Genomic DNA, 25,119 nt, shown 5'->3' on the forward strand with positions numbered 1-25,119 from the left:
CCAACAAGAGGCCTCTTTCCCCTTGAAGCTGAGCCTTGAGAAGCAGGGCCCTTGGGGCGGGAGTGGCCGGGCAGCCAGCCCTGTCCCAGTGATCTGGAGGAGGAGGCGGCCGTCGCAGGTGGACCATGTGCTAGGCGTCACCTACCATCTGCAGCTGACTTTGCAAGGGTGTCGTCCCAGCACCGTCACAGAGCCCGATGGCTCGGCAGGAGCCAGAGGGGCGACAGCAGTGGACTCACAGGGGCCACTGAGACTGGACTCGGGGTGGCAGGGAGCTGGGTCACTGTTTGTAAAGCAGTAAAAGACAAACTTGAAAATTTCAGTGGGGACCTTAGTATAAAAGAACTCACATAGCAGATGTTGAAATAAGACCAAATGGAAATTCTAGGAGCAAAACATGGAGTAACTAAAATAAAGAGCTTACGTGGAGGTAATGACAGGCTTATTAAAGAGGGACAGTGTCCTGGAAGACGGGTGAGGAGGCAGCCTGTTCTGTGAGGAAGAGTGGGTGAGAGACGGGTGGGGGACGAAGTCTGGAAGATTGGCTGGCCTCCTGGGAGGAGAGAGAGCTGGTGTGACAGAGGACGTGTGAAGATTCGTGACGCTCAAACCTCAGATGCAGCGGCCACGGTTACAGTGAATAATGAACGCCACATCTAGAGACGCCGATGTGAAAATGCTGAACCTGAGACAGGAGGTGTTTGGTCGCCAGAGGGAGAAGGAGACAGGCCGTGCTCACAGGGACGGCAGGGCCGGCGTCGCAAGGCCAAGGGGCCGCGGGCAGGGGCTGCTGTCAGCGCGCTGGAAGGTGTAGCCCCAGCGGTCTGCATCCAGCTGCCAGCTCCACGAGAACGAAGCTAAAAGAGGCCTTTCCAGATGAAACGGAGAGTTTCCCAGCAGGGAGCCTGTGCTAATGGAGAGTCTAAATGACCTACTTCAGGCCAGAAGCAGTCAGTCCCGGATGCCGACAGAGGAGGACCATGGTGGGCGTGTGGGCGGTGCATGGGCCGCTGGGGGTGAGACATGCACAGGGCGTGGGGTCCTTGGTGACAGACAGCTGGAGCGGGAGGCATGGACGGGCCTGGCGCCAGGGGCAGCGTCCATGTGAGACCTGGTCCACAACAGAACTGGTGGCCACAGCCTCGTGTGCAGCTTCCCCGTCGAAGCCTGAAGGCGGCCGCTGGTCTCCCCCGGGCAGCCCTGCACCCCTCATGGGCAGGCGGCTCCCCTGCCCTGGCTGCCCGGCTGGCCAGGGAACTCAAGAGCGGGGGTCGGGCTGCTTGTGGATGCTGCGGGCCTGCCCTCGGTCTTGGGGCCTCTAGAGACGCCCGCTGTGCTGTCCTGTCGGGGGGCAGGCGTGTCGTCTTGGTGCTGGGCTTCAGGGATGTGTTCACGTGCTCATTCACTGCTGGTGCTCACTAGTCCCAGGTGCTGGGGTAGAAAGACGAATGAAAGGAGTTTCTGTAAGGAATGTATGTTTTTACAGGTGTAGAAGGACTTGGAAAAAACACCTCTTTTCCTCGAGGGAGCTTGAGTGCGTGCGTCGCGGGCTCACTCATCTGACCTCCCGCCTGGCGGCCTTTGCGGCTTCAATGCATGCCATCCCTTTGCCTGTGTGATTTAATCTTTCGCTCTTTTTTTCTGGGAGATTCTGACACAGTAATTTTTTTTTTTAATTGGCTTTCTGAGGTATAACTTACAATCAGTCGAGTGTGCACTGTGGGTTTCAGCAGATCCAAGTGTTCACGCAGCCACCCCCACAGCCAAGGAGGAGCGCGGCCCCCGTGAGCATCCCCTCGCGTCTCTGGCAGCGGGGTCCTGCTGCTCTTCTTGCGGCAGAGGCCGCCGTGTCCACCCGCGTCCTGGCGGGCTGCGTGTGTCTGCTCACTGACTTCGAGTGTGCCTTCGCGGTCCGCCCGTGTCCTGGTGGCTGCGTGTTGTGCTGGCTCCCCGTGGGCGCGGTGTGGAGCTGCTCTGAGTCCTGCGTGCGGGGCTGGTGTGGATGCGTGGTGTCCTTCCCTTCAGGAAGGCTCCTGAGGGTGGAGCCGCTGGCTTGCATGACAGGTACATGTTTGACCTTTTAAGAACCTGTCCCGTATTTTCCAGAGCGGCTGCCCCATTTTGTGCCTGCTCAGCTGAGCGTGAGTTCCCAGCTCCTCCACGTTCTTGCCTCATGTGGTATGGCTGATAGTTAGGCCTTGGTTTTCCCAGCGGGTGTGTGGAGGTCCTTACGTGGTGGAAGAGCTGAGCGCGGTTGGGCCTGTGGGGTCCTGGGTGGACGCGCTGGTGCTGCAGCCCCGCAGCAGCTCGCAGCCCGGGCCACGCAGACTGGGCTCGGGGCCCACGGGGCTCCCTCTTGGTCCACACTTGGCGTGTTGCTGTCCCTGCCCCTGAACATAGGCAGGTACTCGCTAAGGGTTAGGGCCAGTGTTGAACGGGTCTCTGAGAGGTGAACAAGGAGCTCAGGTGGGAGTCCTGCAGCAGGATGCGGTCACCGGGCTCAGATGCCTTGCCCTGGAGACACTGGCTCTTGCCCTGCGTCGCGGCAGCACCAGGGCCGAGACTCCTTTTGTGGCCGTGATTGCCTTTCCTGCGCGCTCGGCGTCTTGCGCATCTGTGAGTCTCTGCGTCCCGCATGTGGCCTGGCGCTGTTCCTGGGGCTGGGGCCGCTCTCCAGGGGTGAGGGGGGGCAGCACTTCTGGCTGCTCATCGGAGGCGGCTTCCAGAGGTGATGGCGAGCGGGCTGGTCCTTGAGGGGCAGCCAGGTGGGGGGGTGAGGCGCGGTCGCCTGGGCCCCGTGCCCTCAGCTCAGATGCTGTCCTGGGGGGATGGGGCGGGGGTCCCGTCGGGAAGCAGTGAGCTGGCTTCTCTGGTGCAGGTCGCAGTGGGAGGAGCAGGGAGCCAGGCCCTCTCTGACTTGATGTTGTTTGATCATTAAGTGGAATGCCAGTTTGCTGCTGAGAAGGACGGGTTTCAGAGCTCCCCAAGTAAGGTGTCCAGCTGGCTGGCTGACTCGTGGTCCACTGTCACCTCGGGAGTCTTGGGGGTCTTTCTTCTCGATGCCCTTTGAGGTGGCCGGGGCTTATCCCGGGACACAGGTGACTCGCCCTCGCAGTGAGGGCTGTGGCTGCCCTCGCCTTCCCGGCCCCCACATCCTGCTTGGCCCTTGACCCTGCGGTCAGGGTCACTGCAGTGCCGCGCTCGAGGGGCCGTTCTTCCTGCTCTCACCTCTGCAGGCTGCACGGGGATGCTGCGCGCTTCTCTGGTGAAGTGAGAACCTCTGCTTGTAAAACGGCACTGTCTGGTGGTCCTTTTTAAAGCAACACTTTCTGTGCTGACAGTGACCTGTCGTGAACCTGCCTTGCCACGGTCTCCCGGGAGAGGCCGAGTCACGCTGCCATCAGGGTGGGGAAACAAGCCCTTCTGGTGGTTTTGCGTGGCATTTCGGTGGGTGATTTGTCCTAACACTGGGTGAAATGAGAGATTACTTAGAGTGTATTGTCCTGCCTAAATGAATAAACATCTCTGAAAGGTTAAGCTGCTGGTGAGGTCAGGGTGGCGCGGCAGGGCTGTGCTGGCGGGGCTGACACCCCGGCTGTGCTGGGGGACTGTGTTTCTGCTGCTGGCTGGGCCGCTGGTTTGGGGTCTGCGAGGGACCCAGACGCTCAGCTCTCATATGGTGACCAGCTCAGCAGCGCTGGGCGCAAGCCTGACAGTACAGCAGTCTGGCCGGCCTCCTGGAGGTGGGCCTGGCGCCCTATTCCTGCGCTGCCCCTTCCCGCAGGCGACAAAGCCCTGGATGGCTACAGCAAGAAGAAGTATGTGTGCAAGCTGCTGTTCATCTTCCTGCTGGGCCACGACATCGACTTCGGGCACATGGAGGCCGTGAACCTGCTCAGCTCCAACAGATACACCGAGAAGCAGATCGTGAGTGTGCAGCGGGGCACTGCTTCTCCCTGGGGCCCCTGGTACCTGGCTCTTGCTCTGCACCTCCGTCTGTCTGGGGATTTCCCCAGGTTTAAGTGGGAGCTGGTGGTAGGGCACCATGTCCTGGGGTCCCACCCCAGAGGGCGGGTTGGCACACTCCCTCCCCTCAGTGCCCGTGTATCTGACTTAAGAGCAGAGGGCAGGTGTCTGCGCCTCGCCTGGCCCCAGTGTCTGCTGAGGTGAGTGCCCGTGTCTAGGCCCTGAGGGCCCCTAGCTTCATGCCTCTAGCCCTGTATCCGCTTGGAGTAACATTATTTATGTGTTTTCTCAAGTGTAAGAGGAATATTTTCCTCTTCTTTGCCCAAAAAATTTAACTTGCAGAAAGTGAAAAAATACCCTTGATGCCCCAGAGGTTTTGTTAAGTATTGGTGTTTACTCACCAAGAAACGGGCTTCCCAAGCGCTAGTGGTGAAGCTCCGCCACCTAGCAGGAGGCGCGGGCTCCGTCCCTGGGTCGGGAAGGTCCTCTGCAGTAGGAAATGCAACCAGTTCTAGTATTCTTGCCTGGGAAATCCCACGGACAGAGGAGCCTGCCAGCCTGCTGTCTGTGGGGTTGCTGAATCAGACACGACTGAGCAACTAAGTGCATGTGTGGGTGTGTGTGCGTGCACACACACACACTCACACACATGCACACGCACGCACACACGCACGCACGCATGCGCGTGCACACTTACGCGCGCACGCGCGCACACACACACGCATGCATGTGCACGCGCACACACACACACACTCTCACCAAGAAATTACCGAGTGCCTTCCATAGACCCAGCAGTGTGCTGGGGGCCCTGGGGACACAGTGACCGTAAGCAGGGGTGGACCCGGCTCTTCTCCAGGGGCGAGGCCGTCAGCCCGCTACAGAGAGCGAGCGGAGCTGTGGCCATCGCCAGGAACCGAGGCGGGTGGAGCCCTTTGGACTCTGAGCAGTGGGCGGCTAGTAGGCAGGGCTCTGGCGGGAGGAAGACCTGAGCTGAGGCTGAGGACAAGGGGTACATGGGGGCGGAGGGGACAGACAGGGCATGCATCAAGGCCCATGTGCAGGAGGGCAGGGTGGCCAGAGCCCAGAGCAGAAGGCGAGTTCCTCCCAAGACTGACGGGGCTGAGAGGTGCTGTCCCTGCATGGGGAGGGCATGGACAGCGGGGACAGCACGAGGCTGGAGTTTGGCCCGGTGGTGAGGGGACGCTGGGGCCCTGAGACAGCTGAGAGAGGGAAGGTGGTCCGCAGTGTTCCTGTCACAGCTGAGACAGGCTCTTCCATCCTGTTCAGGTCCCCGTGGACCAGTGACTGGTCTGGGGGTGGGGCTCCAAGGTGTCTGATGCCCGTGGGGACAGTGCCTCAGGTTTGTCCTGCAGAACTGTCCGAGGAGGGCTCTGGTCCCCTGGGGCCGCGGGTTGTTGTCCGTGGGCTCTGTCCCCTGGGGGCCGTGTTCTCAGGAGAAGGCAGGTGGGCCCTCTGTGGCCTGACCGCAGCAGTGCGCCGAGCAGACTGGGGTGGGCAGGGGCCGGCCGAGTATGTCCAGCGGTGGTCTCTCTCCTCTCTGGAACCCAGGGCTATCTCTTCATCTCTGTGCTGGTGAACTCCAACAGTGAGCTCATCCGCCTGATCAACAACGCCATCAAGAACGACCTGGCCAGCCGCAACCCCACCTTCATGGGCCTGGCCCTGCACTGCATTGCCAACGTGGGCAGCCGGGAGATGGCCGAGGCGTTCGCAGGGGAGATTCCCAAAATCCTCGTTGCCGGGTACGTGTCTGGTGGCCTGCTGAGGGCACGGTCACCTCCCGTGTGCATAAGTCAAGTGTGTGAGTCCTGAAGGCTCTATGGGTCTCTCAGCCTCCCGTCTTGGTAACAGCCATGGGGAGGAGGCGGGTCGGGATTGCCAGCTTAGTTGTCAGGAGGTCCATATGGGCCTCTGTCCTGGGCCAGAGCCTCACCCCGCCTCCTCTCGGTCTCTGCGGGCTGTGGCAGCCCGAGCTTGATGGCGTGGAGCGCCCGAAGAAACCTTTTTCCCTTTTTCCCCGTGTCCCTCCAGCCCCGTCACTGGTGCACCTCTGTCCCCTGGGGCCGCGGGTGTTGTCCGTGGGCTCTGTCCCCTGGGGCCGCGGGGTGGTGTCCGTGGGCTCTGTCCCCTGGGGCCGTGGGGTGGTGTCCGTGGGCTCTGTCCCCTGGGGCTGCGGGTGTTGTCCCTGGGCTCTGGGCCATGCTGGCCTCACTCCTGCCTGTCTTTCAGAGACACCATGGACAGCGTGAAGCAGAGCGCCGCCCTCTGCCTGCTGCGCTTGTACAGGACGTCCCCGGACCTTGTCCCCATGGGCGACTGGACGTCCCGCGTGGTGCACCTCCTCAACGACCAGCATCTGGTAGGTGCCTCTGGGTCACACCCACGCTCCTCTGCGGTGCAGCCTCTTCGGGGCCAGGGCCACGTGAGCAGCCTTGTGTGACTTCCAGGCTGCTGAGGGGGACATCCCTGGCCCAGTCGTCGAGCTGGGAGAGCCTTCAGGTAGAGGCTGGGAGCCCCTCCCCTGGGGTCAGGGCAGATGAGACGGGGTCTCTGACTCACTCTGTCCAGGCGTTGGAGGGGCTCCTGCTTGGTGGGTGCAGAGACAAACGGCACAGCCCAGCATGTTGCAGGAGTGCTGCGTCCACAGGGCCTCAGAGGCGCGTCTTTATGCACCTCAGTTAGGGCTGTCCTGTGGCCCCGGGGGCTCTGGCACACAGCCCGCCTAATCCACATGGCTGGACATGAGCCAGGCCCGAGCCTGCTCTGCATCGTCGGCAGGGCATCGTCAGAGCAGCGAGATGTGCAGTGAGGTGGTGTCTGGGCTGGCCGTGAGTCACGGGCCCTTGTCCACGCTGACGCTGGGAGGCGGGGTCAGGTAGGAGCTGATGCCGCACAGGTGGCCTTGTCTTGCCGGAATCCTATCTACAAACGAGAGAGTCAAGATTCCACACGGAGTTTCCCATTGAGCAGAGAGGCATTAGCATGTTAGCTGGCTACTGCGTGTTTTCCCAGAAGAGAAATCTGCCTTAAAGATGAAATGAGGACTAAACGGTCCACACAGGTAGACCACAGGGTGAGGGCGGTGGCCGTGCAGGCTCGCCTGCCGTGGGGCAGCCTGCGAGCGTCCCTCCGTGTCTCTCACTCTCGGGGAAAATTGGGTCCGCACAGGTGACCTCTCCTTGGGGCGGGGGCGTCTCAGCCAGGAGGCCCCGCGCCTGGGGCGTCTCTGTGCCCGGCTCTCTGTTTACTTTGTGTTTTCACCTGCATGGCTCTGTGGCTGGTGCACGGATTGGTGCCTGCGTGGTTCTAGGCTGCAGGAGCCCTGCGGCGGTGGGCAGGGTGGGGTGCATCGCAGCTCAGGGTGAACTGGCACCTGTCCTCTGTGGGTGTGGTTTCTGTGTCACGCATCTCCTGGTTTTGCCACCTGAGGCTTGGGGTTGGTTTCTTTGGTCTCAAGGTTGGGGACCCCCCGGAAGAGGACCCCTTGTCCACCCAGAAGAAGCAAGCGGGCCCTTCTGAGAGCAGCAGGAGGCGGGGGGCTGTGACAGGCATAAAGCTCCTCCTGCGGCCAGGCCCCTCCTGAGTCCGGCATGGCCCAGGCGTCGCCCGGAAGGAGGGAGAGGAGGCAGCCTGGGCGTGGGGGCCCCCAGCCCTCTCCTCACAGTCTCTTCCTGCACAGACCCCTGCAAGTGTGCAGGGAACGTGGGGCACTGCACTGGGGAGCTGACCAGCTCCCTTGACCTCACTGGGGGGTCGGGTCTCATCCAGGCCCAGTGGAGCTCCCCGGTCAGGGGGCAGAGACATGGGTTAGACCACATTTGAAAATGGGGAAGAATGGGCTTTGCTGTTTTCCACGGTCTCAGATTTGGGTTGGAAAGATTCCTGTGAATCTGAACGTAATGTGTCTATCCTTATGCAGTCCACACGGAGTGACCTAAGTCAGGGGCAGCGAGGGGGTGGGCGGGTGGACGCGGGGCCGCCTCCCTGAGGCAGGGCTCTGGGATGAAGCGTGCCGGGTCCCCACGTTTTCAGAGAGAAGAGTAAGTAAGGCAACAACCGATGTGTGCATCTCGCTTTCTTGAAACATCGAGGACTGATGGGAGTGGCCCCAAGGTGGCCGGTTGTTGCTGAGTTTAACGTTTCGTTTAGAATTTGTTTCAGACGAGAGGCTGTCTGCAGGTCATCTGGCGGGCGTCTGAACGTGTGTGTCTCTTCTTAGGGTGTGGTAACTGCCGCCACCAGCCTCATCACCACCTTGGCACAGAAGAACCCGGAAGAGTTCAAGACCTCTGTGTCTCTGGCCGTCTCCAGGTTAAGCAGAGTAAGTCTGCCGAAGGGAGGGGAGCTCAGGGTGGGTTTTGGTCTTTGTCACTTTATTTAACTAACGTGTCATTTTCAGTAGGCAAGGCCTTTGGGCAGTCTGTGATTCGGGGGTGGACGTGTGTCTTGGTTAGTGACTGGTGGGCTTTCCTTTGACCCCTGTCAGGGGTGTCCTGTTGGCGCAGGAAGCGTGAAGGGCAGAGCCCGCCTCTGGCGGCCGCTGCGCGCCTGTGCTGTGCCTCCTGCTGACGAAGGCCCGTGGCCCGTGTCGCTCTGTGACCAGCTCGCTCTGATCATCAGGGCCGTGAAGTCACGGAGTCGTTTCTCTTGCTGATGGTTGACGCGTGTTGCTGGGCAGCGTGTTCGCCTCTCTGTGTCCTGTCTTGCCGAGCGCTTGGGTGTCCCCTCTGAAGGCCACTGTGAGGAGCCCGTGGCCCCTCCCCGGCCTGCGGCCTCTTGGTCTTAACCCTTCTGGGCACTTGGTCCTGTTGCGTTCTCAACTAGTCTGCATTTTCTTGATCACCCGATAGCTAGGGCAGCTCGGCGTGTTTGCTGGCTTTAAAAAAAATTTTTCTCAAGATAACGTCCCTTTATTTTATCTATTTTGGCCACACCATACAGTAAGCGGGATCTTAGTTCCCTGACCAGGGCTTGAACCTGTGTCCCCTGCTCTGGGACCATTTCATCTGAACTACGGGCCCACCAGTGAAATCCCTTCATTGGCATTTTGAATACCTTCTTTTGTGAAGAACCTGTTTAGTGTTTCACACATTTTTCCACAATGTCATCTTTTTTGTTGTTTTGTAAAAACTCTTGTTTATTATTTTGGCAGTACCTCTCGGCATGGAGAAGGGAATGGCAGCCCACTCCAGTGTTCTTGCCTGGAAAGCACAGTGGAGCCTGGCGTGCTACAGTCCGTCGGGCCCCAAAGTCAGACACGACTGAGCAACTAAGCCACCTCCCAGCATGTGGGGTCTTAGTTCCCTGACCAGTGGGTTCCCTGAGCCCACTCCCCCTGTAGTGGAAGTGTGGACTGCCACAGAAACCTGCTCTTTGTATTTTTTAGATATGAACACTTTGTTGGTTAGGTTAGGTTAAACCAAACAAAATTTGCAACATTTAACCATTCAGTTCAGTCGCTCAGTCTTGTCCGACTCTTTGCTACCCCATGAACCGCAACACGCCAGGCCTCCCTGTCCATCACCAACTCCCGGAGTCTACTCAAACTCACATCTGTCGAGTCGGTGATGCCATCCAGCCATCTCATCCTCTGTCATCCCCTTCTCCTCCTGCCCCCAATCCCTCCCAGCATCAGGGTCTTTTCCAATGAGTCAGCTCTTTGCATGAGGTGGCCAAAGTATTGGAGTTTCAGCTTTAGCATCAGTCCTTCCAGTGAACACCCAGGACTGATCTCCTTTAGGATGGACTGGTTGGATATCCTTGCAGTCCAAGGGACTCTCAAGAGTCTTCTCCAACACCAAAGTTCAAAAGCATCTATTCTTTGGCGCTCAGCTTTCTTCACAGTCCAACTCTCACATCCATACATGACCACTAGAAAAACCATAGCCTTGACTAGATGGACCTTTGTTGGCAAAGTAATGTCTCTGCTTTTTAATACACTGTCTAGGTTGGTAGGTTGGTCATAACTTTTCTTCCGAGGAATAAATGTCCTTTAATTTCATGGCTGCAGTCACCATCTGCAGTGATTTTGGAGCCCCCGAAAAATAAAGTCTGACACTGTTTCCACTGTTTCCCCATCTATTTCCCATGAAGTGATGGGACCAGATGCCATGATCTTCGTTTTCTGAATGTTGAGCTTTAAGCCAACCTTTTCACTCTCCTCTTTCACTTTCATCAAGAGGCTCTTTAGTTCCTCTTCACTCTGCCATAAGGGTGGTGTCATCGGCATATTTGGGATTATTGATATTTCTCCCTACAATCCTGATTCCAGCTTGTGCTTTTTCCAGACCAGCATTTCTCATGATGTACTCTGCATGTAAGTTAAATAAGCAGGGTGACAATATACAGCCTTGACGTACTCCTTTTCTATTTGGAACCACTTTGTTCTATGTCCAGTTCTAACTGTTCATTATAGGGGACTGGAATGCAAAAGTAGGAAGTCAAGAAACACCTGGAGTAACAGGCAAAGTTGGCCTTGGAATATGGAATGAAGCAGGGCAGAGGCTAATAGAGTTTTGCCAGAGAACGCACTGGTCATAACAGACACCCTCTTCGAACAACACAAGAGAAGACTACACATGGACATCACCAGATGGTCACACTGAAATCAGATTGATTATATTCTTTGTAGCCAAAGATGGAGAAGCTCTATACAGTCAGCAAAAATAAGACCGGGAGCTGACTGTGACTCAGATCATGAACTTCTTATTGCCAAATTCAGACTTAAATTGAAGAAAGTAGGGAAAACCACTAGACCATTCAGATCAGATCAGATCAGATCAGTCGCTCAGTCGTGTCCAACTCTCTGCAACCGCATGAATCACAGCACGCCAGGCCTCCCTGTCCATCACCAGCTTCCGGAGTTCACTCAGACCCACGTCCATCGAGTCAGTGATGCCATCCAGCCATCTCATCCTTTGTCATCCCCTTCTCCTCCTGCCCCCAATCCCTCCCAGCATCACAGTCTTTTCCAGTGAGTCAACTCTTCACATGAGGTGGCCAAAGTACTGGAGTTTCAGCTTCAGCATCATTCCCTCCAAAGAAATCCCAGGGCTGATCTCCTTCAGAATGGACTGGTTGGATCTCCCTGCAGTCCAAGGGACTCTCAAGAGTCTTCTCCAACACCACAGTTCAAAAGCATCAATTCTTCGGCGCTCAGCCTTCTTCACAGTCCAACTCTCACATCCATACATGACCACAGGAAAAACTATAGCCTTGACTAGACGAACCTTTGTTGGCAAAGTAATGTCTCTGCTTTTGAATATGCTGTCTAGGTTGGTCATAACTTTCCTTCCAAGGAGTAACCGTCTTTTAATTTCATGGCTGCAGTCACCATCTGTAGTGATTTTGGAGCCCAGAAAAATAAAGTCTGACACTGTTTCCACTGTTTCCCCATCTATTTCCCATGAAGTGGTGGGACCGGATGCCATGATCTTCGTTTTCTGAATGTTGAGCTTTAAGCCAACTTTTTCACTCTCCTCTTTCACTTTCATCAAGAGGCTTTTGAGTTTCTCTTCACGTTCTGCCAAAAGGGTGGTGTCATCTGCATATCTGAGGTTATTGATATTTCTCCAGGCAATCTTGATTCCAGCTTGTGTTTCTTCCAGTCCAGCATTTCTCATGATGTACTCTGCATAGAAGTTAAATAAACAGGGTGACAATATACAGCCTTGACGAACTCCTTTTCCTATTTGGAACCAGTCTGTTGTTCCATGTCCAGTTCTAACTGTTGCTTCCTGACCTGCATACAAATTTCTCAAGAGGCAGGTCAGGTGGTCTGGTATTCCCATCTCTTGCAGAATTTTCCACAGTTTCTTGTGATCCACACAGTCAAAGGCTTTGGCATAGTCAATAAAGCAGAAATAGATGTTTTTCTGGAACTCTCTTGCTTTTTCCATGATCCAGCGGATGTTGGCAATTTGATCTCTGGTTCCTCTGCCTTTTCTAAAACCAGCTTGCACATCAGGAAGTTCACGGTTCACATATTGCTGAAGCCTGGCTTGGAGAATTTTGAGCATTACTTTACTAGCGTGTGAGATGAGTGCAATTGTGCGGTAGTTTGAGCATTCTTTGGCATTGCCTTTCTTTGGGATTGGAATGAAAACTGACCTTTTCCAGTCCTGTGGCCACTGCTGAGTTTTCCACATTTGCTGGCATATTGAGTGCAGCGCTTTCACAGCATCATCTTTCAGGATTTGGAAGAGCTCAACTGGAATTCCATCACCTCCACTAGCTTTGTTCGTAGTGATGCTTTCTAAGGCCCACTTGACTGCACATTCCAGTATGTCTGGCTCTAGGTCAGTGATCACACCGTCGTGATTATCTGGGTCGTGAAGATCGTTTTTGTACAGTTCTTCTGTGTATTCTTGCCATCTCTTCTTAATATCTTCTGCTTCTGTTAGGTCCATACCATTTCTGTCCTTTATCAAGCTCATCTTTGCATGAAATGTTCCTTTGGTTTCCAAGGCAAACCATTCAGTATCACAGTAATCCAAGTCTATGCCCCAACCAGTAACGCTGAAGAAGCTGAAGTTGAACGGGTCTATGAAAACCTACAAGACTTTTTAGAACTAACTCCCAAGAAAGATGTCCTTTTCATTATAGGGGACTGGAATGCAAAAGTAGGAAGTCAAGAAACACCTGGAGTAACAGGCAAATTTGGCCTTGGAATATGGAATGAAGCAGCGCAAAGACTAATAAGAGTTTTGCCAAGAAAATGCACTGATCATAACAAACACCTTCTTCCAACAACACAAGAGAAGACTCTATACATGGACATCACCAGATGGTCAACACCGAAATCAGATTGATTATGTTCTTTGCAGCCAAAGATGGAGAAGCTCTATACAGTCAGCAAAAACAAGACCAGGAGCTGACTGTGGCTCAGACCATGAACTCCTTATTGCCAAATTCAGCCTTAAATTGAACAAAGTAGGGAAAACCACTAGACTATTCAGGTATGACCTAAATCAAATCCCTTATGATTATACAATGGAAGTGAGAAATAGATTTAAGGGCCTAGATCTGATAGATAGAGTGCCTGATGAACTATGGAATGAGGTTCGTGACATTGTACAGGAGACAGGGATCAAGACCATTCCCATAGAAAAGAAATGCAAAAAAGCAAAATGGCTGTCTGGGGAGGCCTTACAAATAGCTGTGAAAAGAGAAGCGAAAAGCAAAGGAGAAAAGGAAAGATATAAACATCTGAATGCAGAGTTCCAGAGAATAGCAAGAAGAGATAAGAAAGCCTTCCTCAGCGATCAATGCAAAGAAATAGAGGAAAACAACAGAATGGGAAAGAGTGGAGATCTCTTCAAGAAAATCAGAGATACCAAAGGAACATATCATGCAAAGATGGGCTTGATAAAGGACAGAAATGGTATGGACCTAACAGAAGCAGAAGATATTAAGAAGAGGTGGCAAGAATACACAGAAGAACTGTACAAAAATGATCTTCACGACCCAGATAATCACGACGGTGTGATCACTGACCTAGAGCCAGACATCGTGGAATGTGAAGTCAAGTGGGCCTTAGAAAGCATCACTATGAACAAAGCTAGTGGAGGTGATGGAATTCCAGTTGAGCTATTTCAAATCTTGAAAGATGATGCTGTGAAAGCGCTGCACTCAATATGCCAGCAAATGTGGAAAACTCAGCAGTGGCCACAGGACTGGAAAAGGTCAGTTTTCATTCCAATCCCAAAGAAAGGCAATGCCAAAGAATGCTCAAACTACCGCACAGTTGCACTCATCTCATGTGCTAATAAAGTAATGCTCAAAATTCTCCAAGCCAGGCTTCAGTAATACGTCAACTGGGAACTTCCAGATGTTCAAGCTAGTTTTAGAAAAGGCAGAGGAACTAGAGATCAAATTGCCACCATCCACTGGATCATGGAAAAAGCAAGAGAGTTCCAGAAAAACATCTATTTCTGCTTTATTGACTATGCCAAATCCTTTGACTGTGTGGATCACAGTAAACTGGAAAATTTAACCATTACTGATCTACAAATATGACAGCAACTTTATGTGGTTCAGCCTGCTCTGTGTTTAAAAGTCTTGTCCTGCTCTGTGCCTTGCCACCTCACTCACTCTCTGGTGAAGTCTTCTCTGATCAGAAACCCCACGTTTGAGTATAGTCAGACTTCCTGATGCTTTCCTCTGGGGTTCATGCCTTCGTGTCCCCACGCGTGTGGTCCGTCCTATTCTGAGGGCTCGTTGTCGACAGTCCAGCGAGCTGGCATCACGTTGTGGCGAGGCCTGTTCTTGAGTTGTGTCGTTGTCCCAGCACCGCTGCGAAGGCCCCGCCCTCCGCACACCCTGGTTTTGCAGTAAAGTAACCTGGCCTGGCACAGATGCCGGTTTGTGCTGAGCCCCTCTGGTTCTCTGTGTATCTTGGTGCCGGTGACGTGACTTTGGGCTAATTTGATGTCCAGTGGCACCAGTGAGCCCCATCCCCAGAGTCCATCGGGGCTACCTTTGTAGTTTCAGGAGAATTCAGATCTTTGCAGTATTAAGGTTTTGAGTCTGTGGCCATGGTGTATCTACTTAGTCTTTAATTTCTGTCAAATATGTTTCATAGCTTTTCAAGAAGAGGTTCTTTTATTTTTTGTTTAACTTATCTTTATATACTTTATTTTAAAAACGCTCTTCTCAGTGACACCTTACAGATGTTATCATAAAAGTCTGTGCTGGTTTGTGCGGGTGGACTTTGTGTACTTACTGCTCTTGATGTTGGCGACTTTGCCAGACTCACTTGTCAGACCTGGCGGTTTATATGTAGATTGCTTTGGGTCATCTTTGTTTTCCATCACGTGTTCTGTGGACAATGACGGCTTCTTTCCTTTCCCGGTCCGTCTTTGTTTGTACTTTCTGCTTTATTGCTCCAATTCGGGCCTTCCCTGCAGTGTTGAATGTGAAAGGTGATTGGTGTGTTTTTTACGTTGAAGGGAAGCCTTTGATGTCTCGGTGTTAAGTATGACATCGGCAGGTTTTGTCCACATCCGTGTCCTTTGCCACATTAAGGAAATTCCTTGTTATATCTTTGCTAACAATTTTATTAATTAACTGGTGAAGCCATGTGAACTTAGGATTTTCTTTGTGGGGCGACTGCTAATTACGGATTCAGTTTATGTAGTAAGTGATGAGGCCTCAGATTTTCTTTTGTTAAGTGGCATTTTCTTAACCCTTTGCTAACTTAACGCGAACGCTCAGGTGTTTGGGCAGAAAGTCCCTTGTTGGCCCTGCGCTGTGGCCTCCCGCCTTCATTTGTGTTGGGTATTTGCCCTTTTGTTGTGCTGGATTTAGCTCATCAAGTATGTAAGAATTTCTTTTGACTTTGTTGGTCCTGTTTTGATTTTTGTACCTTATTACTTTCTGCTTGTATCTTTATTGTTTTCTTTCCTCCACTATCTTTGGGCTAATTTGCTAGTCTCTTCCAAACCCTTGAGATTAATTCTCCATTACTTTTGTTTTTGTATTTGTTTCACATATGTGCATTTAATGCTCTAAGTTTAACTCTGAGCCTGGTTTAGCTGCCTGAGGGGCACTGGAAAGGCAGCCTTGGGTGGCCGGCTGTGTCCCTGGCGGCGTGGTCGGGCCTGCTCCGTGCGCCTGCCCACCGGCTGCTCCTGCTGGGCTCCCCACCGCTCTGCCCGGCCTGGAGCTCCCCCGTCTCAGGTGACCTGGTGTCATGGCCGAGCCCTGTGAGGGGAGCCACTCCGAGCCCCTGCCGTGGGGTGTGGGGGGCACGTGCAGCGGGTTTGCGGGTGTGTGCCGTCCCCGTGTGCACGGGGCGTGGTGTGTCATCTGCCCAGACCCTGTGGCGCGGTTGGTGGGGGGTGAGAGTGGAGACCCTGTGCTCTCAGGCCTGCCCTGAGGACGGTGGGGCGTGGGGCCAGGTGGGAAAGGTGGGGCTCTCCGCCCAGGCTCTGGAGACCTGGGTCCTGAGGGCGGGGTCGCTGTCGAGCGCTGGGTGCCCGCAGGCCCGTGTCCCTTGGGGCGGGGGTGTCCTTGTGCAGTGGCTCTTCTGGGGCTGGGGGCTGCACTCCTGTCCCTCCGACCTGGACAAGCGTGTCTGTTCTTAGCACACGGCGTGGTGCTCTTGGGGACTCCAGCCCGCATCTCATCTTGCTGTGCCTTCTCACAGATCGTGACGTCGGCCTCCACGGACCTTCAGGATTATACCTACTACTTTGTCCCGGCCCCCTGGCTGTCGGTGAAGCTCCTGCGGCTCCTGCAGTGCTACCCGCCCCCAGGTAACAGCCGGGCACAGAGCCTGGAGGAGGGCTTGCTGTGGCCTTTGAGCGTTAGGTTTCGTGTTGAGCGACTGAGCATACGTGCACACACGCACTCTTTAACAAGTCACCTTTTGCTCTCCTGGCGCCAGCTCTGGTTCTCCGGGTCTCTCTGATGCTCTCACAGCTCTTGGCTTTCCTGGAGCAGCTAGTCGAGGACGCTCACTTAATTACGACTGGGATGAGCTCTGCTTCTGTGTATTATGTACATGTAGGGTCAGATCTCTGTGGGTTTTTGAAACAGTCTTTTAAAATAATTCTTGAAACCGGTTGAAACTTCACATCCAAAATTGTTAAGTTTGTGTTACTTTAAAGTGCATGTCATGGATATTGTTATGTTTGTTTTATTCTAAAATATGGCAAGTAACTAGAATCACTGGTTTGAGAACGCTCATGAGAGTTCCTGTTGCGCACTTCGAAATTGCCTTCTACAAAGATGGCTTTCTTGTTGTAACCTCCGCACTTTAGCCTTCATTTGTTTTTGTACAGGGTATGTCTGTTAAATTCAAGTCACTTTGTGTCCTGAGTGTTTTTTATATTAAAGTGTGAGCTGCTCACCCTGCAGCAGAGCTGAGCAGGCGCGGGGCCCATGAGGCCTCACCCCTCCAGCCGGCGGGCCTCCACCCCCGCGCAGGGCAGTCGTTCTCTCGGTGGAACTGGCCTCTGCCTTCTTACTCCCAGGCTGGGGCGACTTGGAGCCCCTGGGGGTGGGTCTCGGTGTCGCCTCCCGCTTTCAGCCCTGCTCCGCCCCTGGCGGCTTCTGGGACGCTGCCGCCCCCGCCCCCTGCCCGGCGCCTGGGGGCCCGGCCTTGAGTGGTCGTTAGACAGGCGCTTTAGATGCAGTGCCGCGGTGGTTTCTGGAGTTCTCATGTTTCTATCACTTTCCTAGTCTTTCTTGTGCTGCTTTGACTAGAATTTTAAAATTTCCCTTCTGTTTTTGTTGCTCTTCGTGTGTTTTCTCTGTTTCTTGTGGTGATAGCAGGTAGTGGGAAGAAACCTTTCATTCCTCCCCACCCCCCACCCCAAACTTCCGTATCAGGTGTTTCTGTCCGTGTCACTGAGATTCATCTTCATCAGCTCATATGATCTACGTCTCAGCAAAACTCGCGTCTCGTGCTTGTGTTAAGACATTATCCTGGCCGTCAGATCCTCTGCCTTGAGCAGCCTCAGGCTTTGAGTTGGGACTTTCACCTTCTGAGAGGCTGAGGCGAGGGTTACCGGGGCTGGGGCAGGGCGGGCTGCAGGGAGCCGCCAATGGCTGGCTGTTTTGCCCAGAAGACCCTGCAGTGCGTGGCCGCCTGACCGAGTGCCTGGAGGCGATTCTCAACAAAGCCCAGGAGCCGCCCAAGTCCAAGAAGGTGCAGCACTCCAATGCCAAGAACGCCGTGCTCTTCGAGGCCATCAGCCTGGTCATCCACCATGACAGGTGGGCCTGCGCACTCAGCCTCCACCCTCCACACGCAGCTGGGTGCCGTGCTCTTGCCTCCCCCTGGGGCTCCCCCTTCTCCTGGGCATCCCACCAGGCCAGCCGCTCCCAGGGCCACCCAGGAACCCGTGTGAGCGTGTGTCCCGCGGGCTGCGTGGGTCAAGGTTGTGGCGAGAAGGTGTGTGGAGGCCGCACAGGGTGGGCTGGGGGTGTCTCCAGGTCCCAGCAGGTGCGCCCACCAGAGTGCCATGGTTCCACGGACTGGGTACTGTTAGCCAGCTCCCCCGCTGGGGGGTGTACCAGTCTCGGCTGTGTCCGAAGGGTGCAGATGTCACGAGGACAGAGTGAAAAGCGAGCAAAGACCCCCCCCAGCCCCCGGGGTGCATGGAGCTGGCACTTGAACACCAGTGACCTCTGTGTACCATCGCCACCTGCGTTTACCTTCTCCACGTCGGGGCTTTCATCCCGCTGTCGGCCAGGCGGGTTCTCTGGCTGAGCGTGTCACCTCTGGTCAAGGCATGATGAAAACTGGGGTCCCCTGGCCAGTTTGGTGTGGAGGCTCAGGTTCCTGGCCAGCCTTGGCCCTCTGGAGGCGGGTCCCGTGGATGCACTGAGAAACGCTCTGGGGGTCCTCGTGTGGTACTGACCAAAGTGAGCGTCAGGCCTTGTGTCCTGGGAGGCCGTGGCGGCTGTGACGGCAGCCCTGGCCAAGCGGGGACCCCTGCCCACCTGTCTCTCCCGTCTGTGCAGCGAGCCGAACCTGCTGGTCCGGGCCTGTAACCAGCTGGGCCAGTTCCTGCAGCACCGGGAGACCAACCTGCGCTACCTGGCCCTGGAGAGCATGTGCACGCTGGCCAGCTCCGAGTTCTCCCACGAGGCCGTGAAGACGCACATCGAGACGGTCATCAACGCCCTGAAGGCAAGCGCACTCTGTCCCGTGTCTCAGGCTGGGTGGGAGCTACTGGTGGGTTCTGGGGTCCTACATGCTCGGCCCCGGGGTGGTCTGCTCGGGTGCGTGGGTCCCTGGGTGGTTCTGCGCTCTGCCCTGAGATGCTGTGCCCATGGGCAGCTCCCGTGGGTCTGGCACGTGAGCAGACCTGCAATAAAAGTTGAGGTCGGTTCAAACCAAAAAAAGAAAGAAAAGCTGAGGTTGGTGAAACTGTTCTTTTTGGTGGAAAGATAAGATATTTTGTCCATGTCTGCAAGAAAACTCACTCTTTGCAAAAGAATATTTGCTTTCCCAGGGAATTAAAATTCCAGAGCAGGATCTTCTGCTTCAGGAGGGTTTGTTCCTCAGGGTCAGACACAGCTGGTCGTGCACGTTAGGAAACCGAAGGCAGGCGGGGAGCTCGCAGCTGCCGCCTGGGTCCTGCGCTAGAGCCGGGAACAGGGCTCACCCTGTTCCTTTGGGTTTACGTGTACTTAATAGACATTTTTGGTGTGAGTTTTGAACGTGAGGGCTTACAAAGGTTTGGAATTTGCTTTCTGGCGTTTTGAATTCTGCCTGGGTGGTTGTGGCGTCTCTTGCAGTCACTGCCTGGATCAGAAAGACGCCCGTGCGGGCCGTGGCGGCTCTCGGCAGCGCCTCTCCCGCTGTCCAGCGCTGTGGAGCGGCTGCACCCTCGCTTCTCAGGGTCCTGGGTGGGGCCAGGAGTCGGCACGGTGACGGGCTCCCCGGTGATGCAGAAGGGGCCAGTCTGTGACCACACAGTGGGTGGCCTTTGACCCGTCCCCGCCCCCCCTCCTGGGACAGAACATGAGCCGGCCTGTCAGAGCAGGAACCAGGGCAGTGGTTAGCGTGTGGGGTTAGGGCTCCACAGGACACTGGACTTGGATGGTGAGGGGGGCGAGCTCCGAGGGGGGCACTGGGACAGAGGGAGCCCCCCCATACCCGCCCAGCACCCCTCATGCTGCTGCTCCTGTGCTCACCCCAGACGGAGCGGGACGTGAGTGTGCGGCAGCGGGCTGTGGACCTCCTCTACGCCATGTGCGACCGCAGCAACGCACAGCAGATCGTGGCCGAGATGCTGAGCTACCTGGAGACCGCGGATTACTCCATCCGAGAAGAGATTGTGAGTCTTGCTGCCTCTGTCGTCAGGGCCTCCGCGGTTGCATCTGGGCTGAAGCGCTTCTTCACGGGGTCTGTTACTGGCGGGATGAGAGTTCTGTGCTTTGTTCAGCATTTTTATCAGCGTTTTCAGTAGAGCTCCAGTTTTTTGGAGTCACTCTGTGGAGGCCCTGATCCTAACTCTCCACCTCCCCTGCAGAGGCCCCGGAAGCAGGGGGCTCAGCACCAAGGGAGCAGGTTGGGGCATGCAGGCACTCGGGCCAGCATGGCAGTGAGGGGCCTCCAGTGTCCAGCTTTAGGGGCAGCTCTGGGCTTGGAGGACTTGATGCCAAGGGCATTGACAAGGCGGGTGCTCCAGGATGGCCTCTGGGCTTGTTATAGAGGGTCGATGTGGAGGCCAGAGAAGGCGCACAGCAGGCTCTGGGGTGTGGTTGGGAGGTCAGGCCAGGGGCAAGGTGGGCATGAGGGCCACCCCCGCCAGAGGGCTGGGCTCTGGGTCCACTGTCCATGCTGCCCAGGGCGGCTCTATGCAAGTGGAGGCTGTGCCTGCATAGGCGAGGGGCCTGCTTCCCACAGCCCGGAGCAGGCATCCCCCGGGCAGCAGAGAATAGGGAGCAAGTGAGAAGGGCTGGTTGGAGCAGGAGGCCATGAGCGCAGGGCTTCCTGGGCGTGGGCGTGGCTTCCTGGGCGGCTGAGTGCGGAGGGGGTGGGCGGGGTCCACTGTGTCTCACTGGTTCACTTCTACTTTGCGTGTCCTTCCGCATCTGTCCTGGAACCTTAAACTTTCGAGATTCCTTTGAGCAGCTGGGGGCGCTCTGCTGCGGCTTCAGACCCTCCTGAGTCCCTTCCTGGGCGGCCGTGCCCTGCAGGTGCTGAAGGTGGCCATTCTGGCAGAGAAGTACGCCGTGGACTACACGTGGTACGTGGACACCATCCTGAACCTGATCCGCATTGCCGGCGACTACGTGAGTGAAGAGGTGTGGTACCGCGTCATACAGATCGTCATCAACCGGGACGACGTGCAGGGTTATGCCGCCAAGACGGTGTTCGAGGTGTGCCGGCCCTCCCTGCTTCCCTGCCAGCTCTGGGCCCGCGTCCACCTCCACGCATGTCTCAGTGCCGTGTCTCCCTGATTTTCACACGGCTGCCCCGGGTGAGGTGCTCTTGGTCGGCCAGAGGCTACCTAAGCAAGCTGCCCAGTGCAGGGGGCTCCCACTGGCCTCCATGTGCCCCCGCCCCCGTCCAGGGTCTGAACCGTAATTTTTGGGAGCAGCTCTTGTTGAAGGGGTGGGATCGACCATGGACCTGTCCCCGGGGCTCCCCTGCTACTGACCCCTCTGCTGAAGTGACCAGGAGTGGGGGACGGGGTGGGCAGTGTGGTTGGAAGCGGGGCAGATGGCTCAGGAGGTTCTGGGGACTGTGGCCATGTGCAGCGCCGGCTCCCTGGGAAGGCCCCTGGGCTGCACTCATGGTTCCTCACGCAGCTCAGCCGCTTTTTCTGGAGGCCGAGCCCATGCCGCGTCTACCTGTGCATGAGCTCTGGGGCACTGGGTTCATGGCGTGCTCCTCCACAGGCTCTGCAGGCCCCGGCCTGCCACGAGAACCTGGTCAAAGTTGGTGGCTACATCCTTGGGGAGTTCGGGAACTTGATAGCAGGAGACCCAAGGTCCAGGTGAGTCGCCCGGGGGCCAGAGCCCTGTGTCCAGGTGCTGGTCCTGTGCCCCGAGCTCTCACCTGAGGCGTGATTGAGGCCAGCTGACGTCTTGAAGTCCTGGGACAGCCCAGAGTGAGGGCACGTCTGTTCAGGATGACTGTGCAGAACGTGGGGATTCTGGGGGAAAGGAGGTGTGGCTAGTGGCCGACGCTGTTTCGGGGGAGCCTGTACTCGGCCTGGAGCTGGAAACGTGCAGGTCCTGGCAAGGGTGGGGCTCCTCATTGCTCCCTGCTCACCCATCCCTGGGGCTCAGGCAGGGCGGGTGCGGTGCATGGCGAGACGAGAGGTAACGCTGCCCCGTGTGTCCCCTCTACCCTGCAGCCCCCTGACCCAGTTCCACCTTCTGCACTCCAAGTTCCACCTGTGCAGCGTGCCCACTAGGGCGCTTCTCTTGTCCACCTACATCAAGTTCGTGAACCTCTTCCCGGAGGTGAAGGGCACCATCCAGGACGTGCTGCGCAGTGACAGCCAGCTGAAGAATGCCGACGTGGAGCTGCAGCAGCGTGCAGTCGAGTACCTGCGGCTCAGCACTGTTGCCAGCACCGATATCCTGGTGCGACCCCCGCGTTCCCCCCCCCCATCCCCATCCCCCCCTGTCATCCCCATCCCCGGCCACCCTGTCCCCCCCATCCCCATCCCCCCGTCATCCCCATCCCCCCATCCCCACCTGTCATCCCCATCCCCCCATCCCCGGGGCGCCCTGTCTCCCCTGTCCCCCCATCCCCGTCCCCCCCATCCCCCCATCCCCCCGTCCCCCCATCCCCCCCTGTCATCCCCATCCCCCCATCCCCGGGCTGCCCTGTCCCCCCCGTCCTCCCATCCCCCCTTCCCCCCCATCCCCCCCATCCCTCCATCCCCGGGCCGCCCTGTCCCCCCCATCCCCCCATCTCCCCCATTCCCCCTCATTCCTGGGCTGCCTGGTCCCCGCCATCACCCCGTCCTCCCCCGTCCCCCCGTCCCCACCGTTCCCCCAATTCCACCCCATCCCTGGGCCACCTGGTCCCTGCTGTCCCTGCTTCGTTCCCCCCTGTCCCCCCACCCCCCACCCCCATCCCCGGGCTGCCCTGGGTGGGGGCTGGAGGCTGTGGGGCTTTGTGCCCTGCTGACCTCAGCTCCTTTCCCACCAGGCAACTGTCCTGGAGGAGATGCCCCCCTTTCCAGAGCGTGAGTCCTCCATCCTGGCCAAGCTCAAGAAGAAGAAGGGTCCAAGCACCGTGACCGACCTGGAAGAGGCCAAGCGGGAGAGGAGCGCCGATGTCAACGGGGGCCCCGAGCCCGCCCCGGCCAGCACTAGCGCCGTGGTGGGTCCCTCCCGAGGGCCCCGCCTGCACAAGCTCCGGGGCGCCTGGTGCCCGCGGTTCAGGACCCCGGATGGTGTCCTGGGTGGGCTGACCCAGATGCAGTATCTGTCGTTAGACTGTCAGACGGTCATCTGGGGTTCACAGTCAGCTCCTACGTCTCCTCTTGGCTTTGGATTTGGAAAATGTGGTCATTCTTGCGTGACGGCTGCATGGGGGCCTCTCCTCCCACCCCGGGCTGGTTTCCAGGGCCTCCACCTCCTGGGGTCCAGTAGTGAGCGGGTTAGAGTGAGCTCCCTGTTCATACAAGTGCCCTGAGAATATGCCCTCTGATGTCTGTTGAGGAAGACGCCGTTTTCAGAGTTGTGTTTCCTCTCTTGTCCCCGCTGTGGGGGGTGGGCTCCCAACCACCGCGGGCTTTGTGGCTGCTGCATCGGGAGGCAGCCTGAAGAGTAGGCTCCACCCTGGATGCTGCTCCGGTGATATGGCCAGCTGCTCACACTGTCCGGCAGCCCCAGTGAGGATGTGCCCGAGGTAGAGGTGCCGTGTGCTCGTGCGTGGACAGCCTGGGGCCAGGGTGGTTTGTTTATGTGTGGCGCCGGGATGCTTGTGTGTGAGCCCTGGCGCTCTACGTGTAGGGGCACTCGCCTGACCCCGGGCCCACTGTGAAGCCTGTGCTCACGCCTGGCCCTGGGCTTGGGGCCCGTCACAGTCAGGACCTCCCACCCAAGGCCTGGCGCCGGCTCTGCAGAGGCGCCCAGGGTGGTGCTGGGGACAGAGTTCCTGTGTCCCTAGGGCTCAGGTGGTCTGATGGGGGCAGGGGAGGTGAGGCAGGAGGGCAGAGAAGGGCTGGGGTCCCTCCTGCGTGGGAGTCTCGTCCTAGGGCTTCTGCCTCCAAACTCAGAGGAGAGGCTCCGCCTTGAAGTGGCGCTGAGATATCAGGGTTTTATTGGGGAACCTGTTATGCCTTTCACTTCCGTGTAGCATCGGCTGGAATCCCTTTTGCTTAGGGTTGCACGTCCCCCCTGGAGGTGGTTTTGTTTGGGACTGTCCAGGGGCCTCGGCTCCTGTGGCTCCAGGATGCTTGTCTATGCATCTGTGGAGGTGTCTGCAGGCTGCCTGTCCCCTGGGCTTTGGGCTGGCAGGGGAGCCTAGAGCTGCCCCCACCCCATGGGCTGCAGCACTTTGAGCAGGTGTAACCTGTGGAGACTGTGCACCAGGCCAACTCCTTGGGGAGGGTCTCCCCGCGTCCTCAAAAGAGGGCCAGGTGGTGTAGGGAGTGACTCCAGTGTTGCCAGGTGGAGGCCCTGCAGGGGGTCTGGGGAGGGAGCTGGCATCCTGGGGGATCTCCTCAAGGAACCACCTAGCTTTTGTGTGTTCACATTTGACTTAGTGGGACAAAAGGGCTTTTGTACCTTAGAAAGCATTTGAACTGTTCTTCAGGAACCAGTGGTACACGTCTTGCAGCAGGTGGCGGGGTCCACAGGGGCTCAGGGCCCCCGGGAGCAGCCCCTGAGCTGGTGGGCAGGCTCCCAGCAACCACAGCAACCTGGCTGGTGGGCGGGGATGCCTGTGACTTGTCCCCCAGACTCCCCAGCCGCACCGAAGCTTCTGCTGATCCTTCCCCACCGGCCCTCTGGGCCCTCCCTTCTCCTGGGGATTCCAGCCTGGCCTGTTCTGCATCTGGCGCCACCCTGCCCACCAGCCCGCTTCCTACCGTGGCTGGGCCTTAGTGCACTGCCGCCCGTGAGTCCTCAGGCCTCCCAGACCCACGGTCTCTCTGCACACGTGTGTTCTGTGACGCTTCCTTGTCTTCATGTGGAATCCATACGTGAGATCATCTGCCTACACAGGTAGTTGTTTAAGAAATGCAGTGCAGTGCTCCAGGTGTTAAAGGGAGATAAGTAGTAACTTGTGCTGAGGTCGTGGTTTCATCCAGGATGTCACCTAGAGCTGGACATCCTGGGGTGTGAAGTCAAGTGGGCTTCAGGAAGCGTTTCTGTGAACAAAGCTAGTGGAGGTCATGGAGTTCCAGCTGAGCTGTTTTGAATCCTGAAAGATGATGCTGTTAATGTGCTGCACTCAGTATGCCAGCAAGTTTGGAAAATTCAGCAGTGGCCATAGGACTGGAAAAGGTGAGTTTTTATTCCAGTCCCTAAGAAGGTCTATGCTAAAGAATGTTCAAACTGCCTCACAATTGTCATTTCACATGCTAGCAAGGTAATGCTCAAAATTCTTCAAGCTTGGCTTCAGCAGAATGTGAACCGAGGACTTTGAGATATATAAATGGATTTAGAAAAGGCAGAGGAACCAGAGATCAAATTGCCAAC

The 25,119-nt window shown here is 56.6% G+C and overlaps 1 protein-coding gene across 4 annotated transcripts in view; it reads left to right on the forward strand.

The window, feature by feature from the left end:
- Positions 1-25,119, forward strand: part of AP2A2 (adaptor related protein complex 2 subunit alpha 2) — a 67,072-nt gene that overhangs the window by 33,681 nt on the left and 8,272 nt on the right. For 2 of the 4 annotated variants that reach the window (XM_055580495.1, XM_055580493.1), the window contains exons 3-14: positions 3,785-3,927; positions 5,536-5,729; positions 6,217-6,346; positions 8,207-8,308; positions 16,136-16,244; positions 17,559-17,709; positions 18,460-18,628; positions 19,644-19,781; positions 20,647-20,829; positions 21,352-21,449; positions 21,813-22,044; positions 22,619-22,792. In XM_055580495.1, coding sequence (XP_055436470.1) covers positions 3,785-3,927; positions 5,536-5,729; positions 6,217-6,346; positions 8,207-8,308; positions 16,136-16,244; positions 17,559-17,709; positions 18,460-18,628; positions 19,644-19,781; positions 20,647-20,829; positions 21,352-21,449; positions 21,813-22,044; positions 22,619-22,792 — 1,823 coding nt within the window. The remainder of the gene's footprint in view (positions 1-3,784; positions 3,928-5,535; positions 5,730-6,216; positions 6,347-8,206; positions 8,309-16,135; positions 16,245-17,558; positions 17,710-18,459; positions 18,629-19,643; positions 19,782-20,646; positions 20,830-21,351; positions 21,450-21,812; positions 22,045-22,618; positions 22,793-25,119) is intronic. The other 2 variants (XM_055580496.1, XM_055580494.1) reach the window with 1 other exon arrangement.

The sequence above is a fragment of the Bubalus kerabau genome, chromosome 5, assembly GCF_029407905.1.
Source record: "Bubalus kerabau isolate K-KA32 ecotype Philippines breed swamp buffalo chromosome 5, PCC_UOA_SB_1v2, whole genome shotgun sequence".
In the NCBI taxonomy this organism is placed as follows: domain Eukaryota; kingdom Metazoa; phylum Chordata; class Mammalia; order Artiodactyla; family Bovidae; genus Bubalus; species Bubalus kerabau.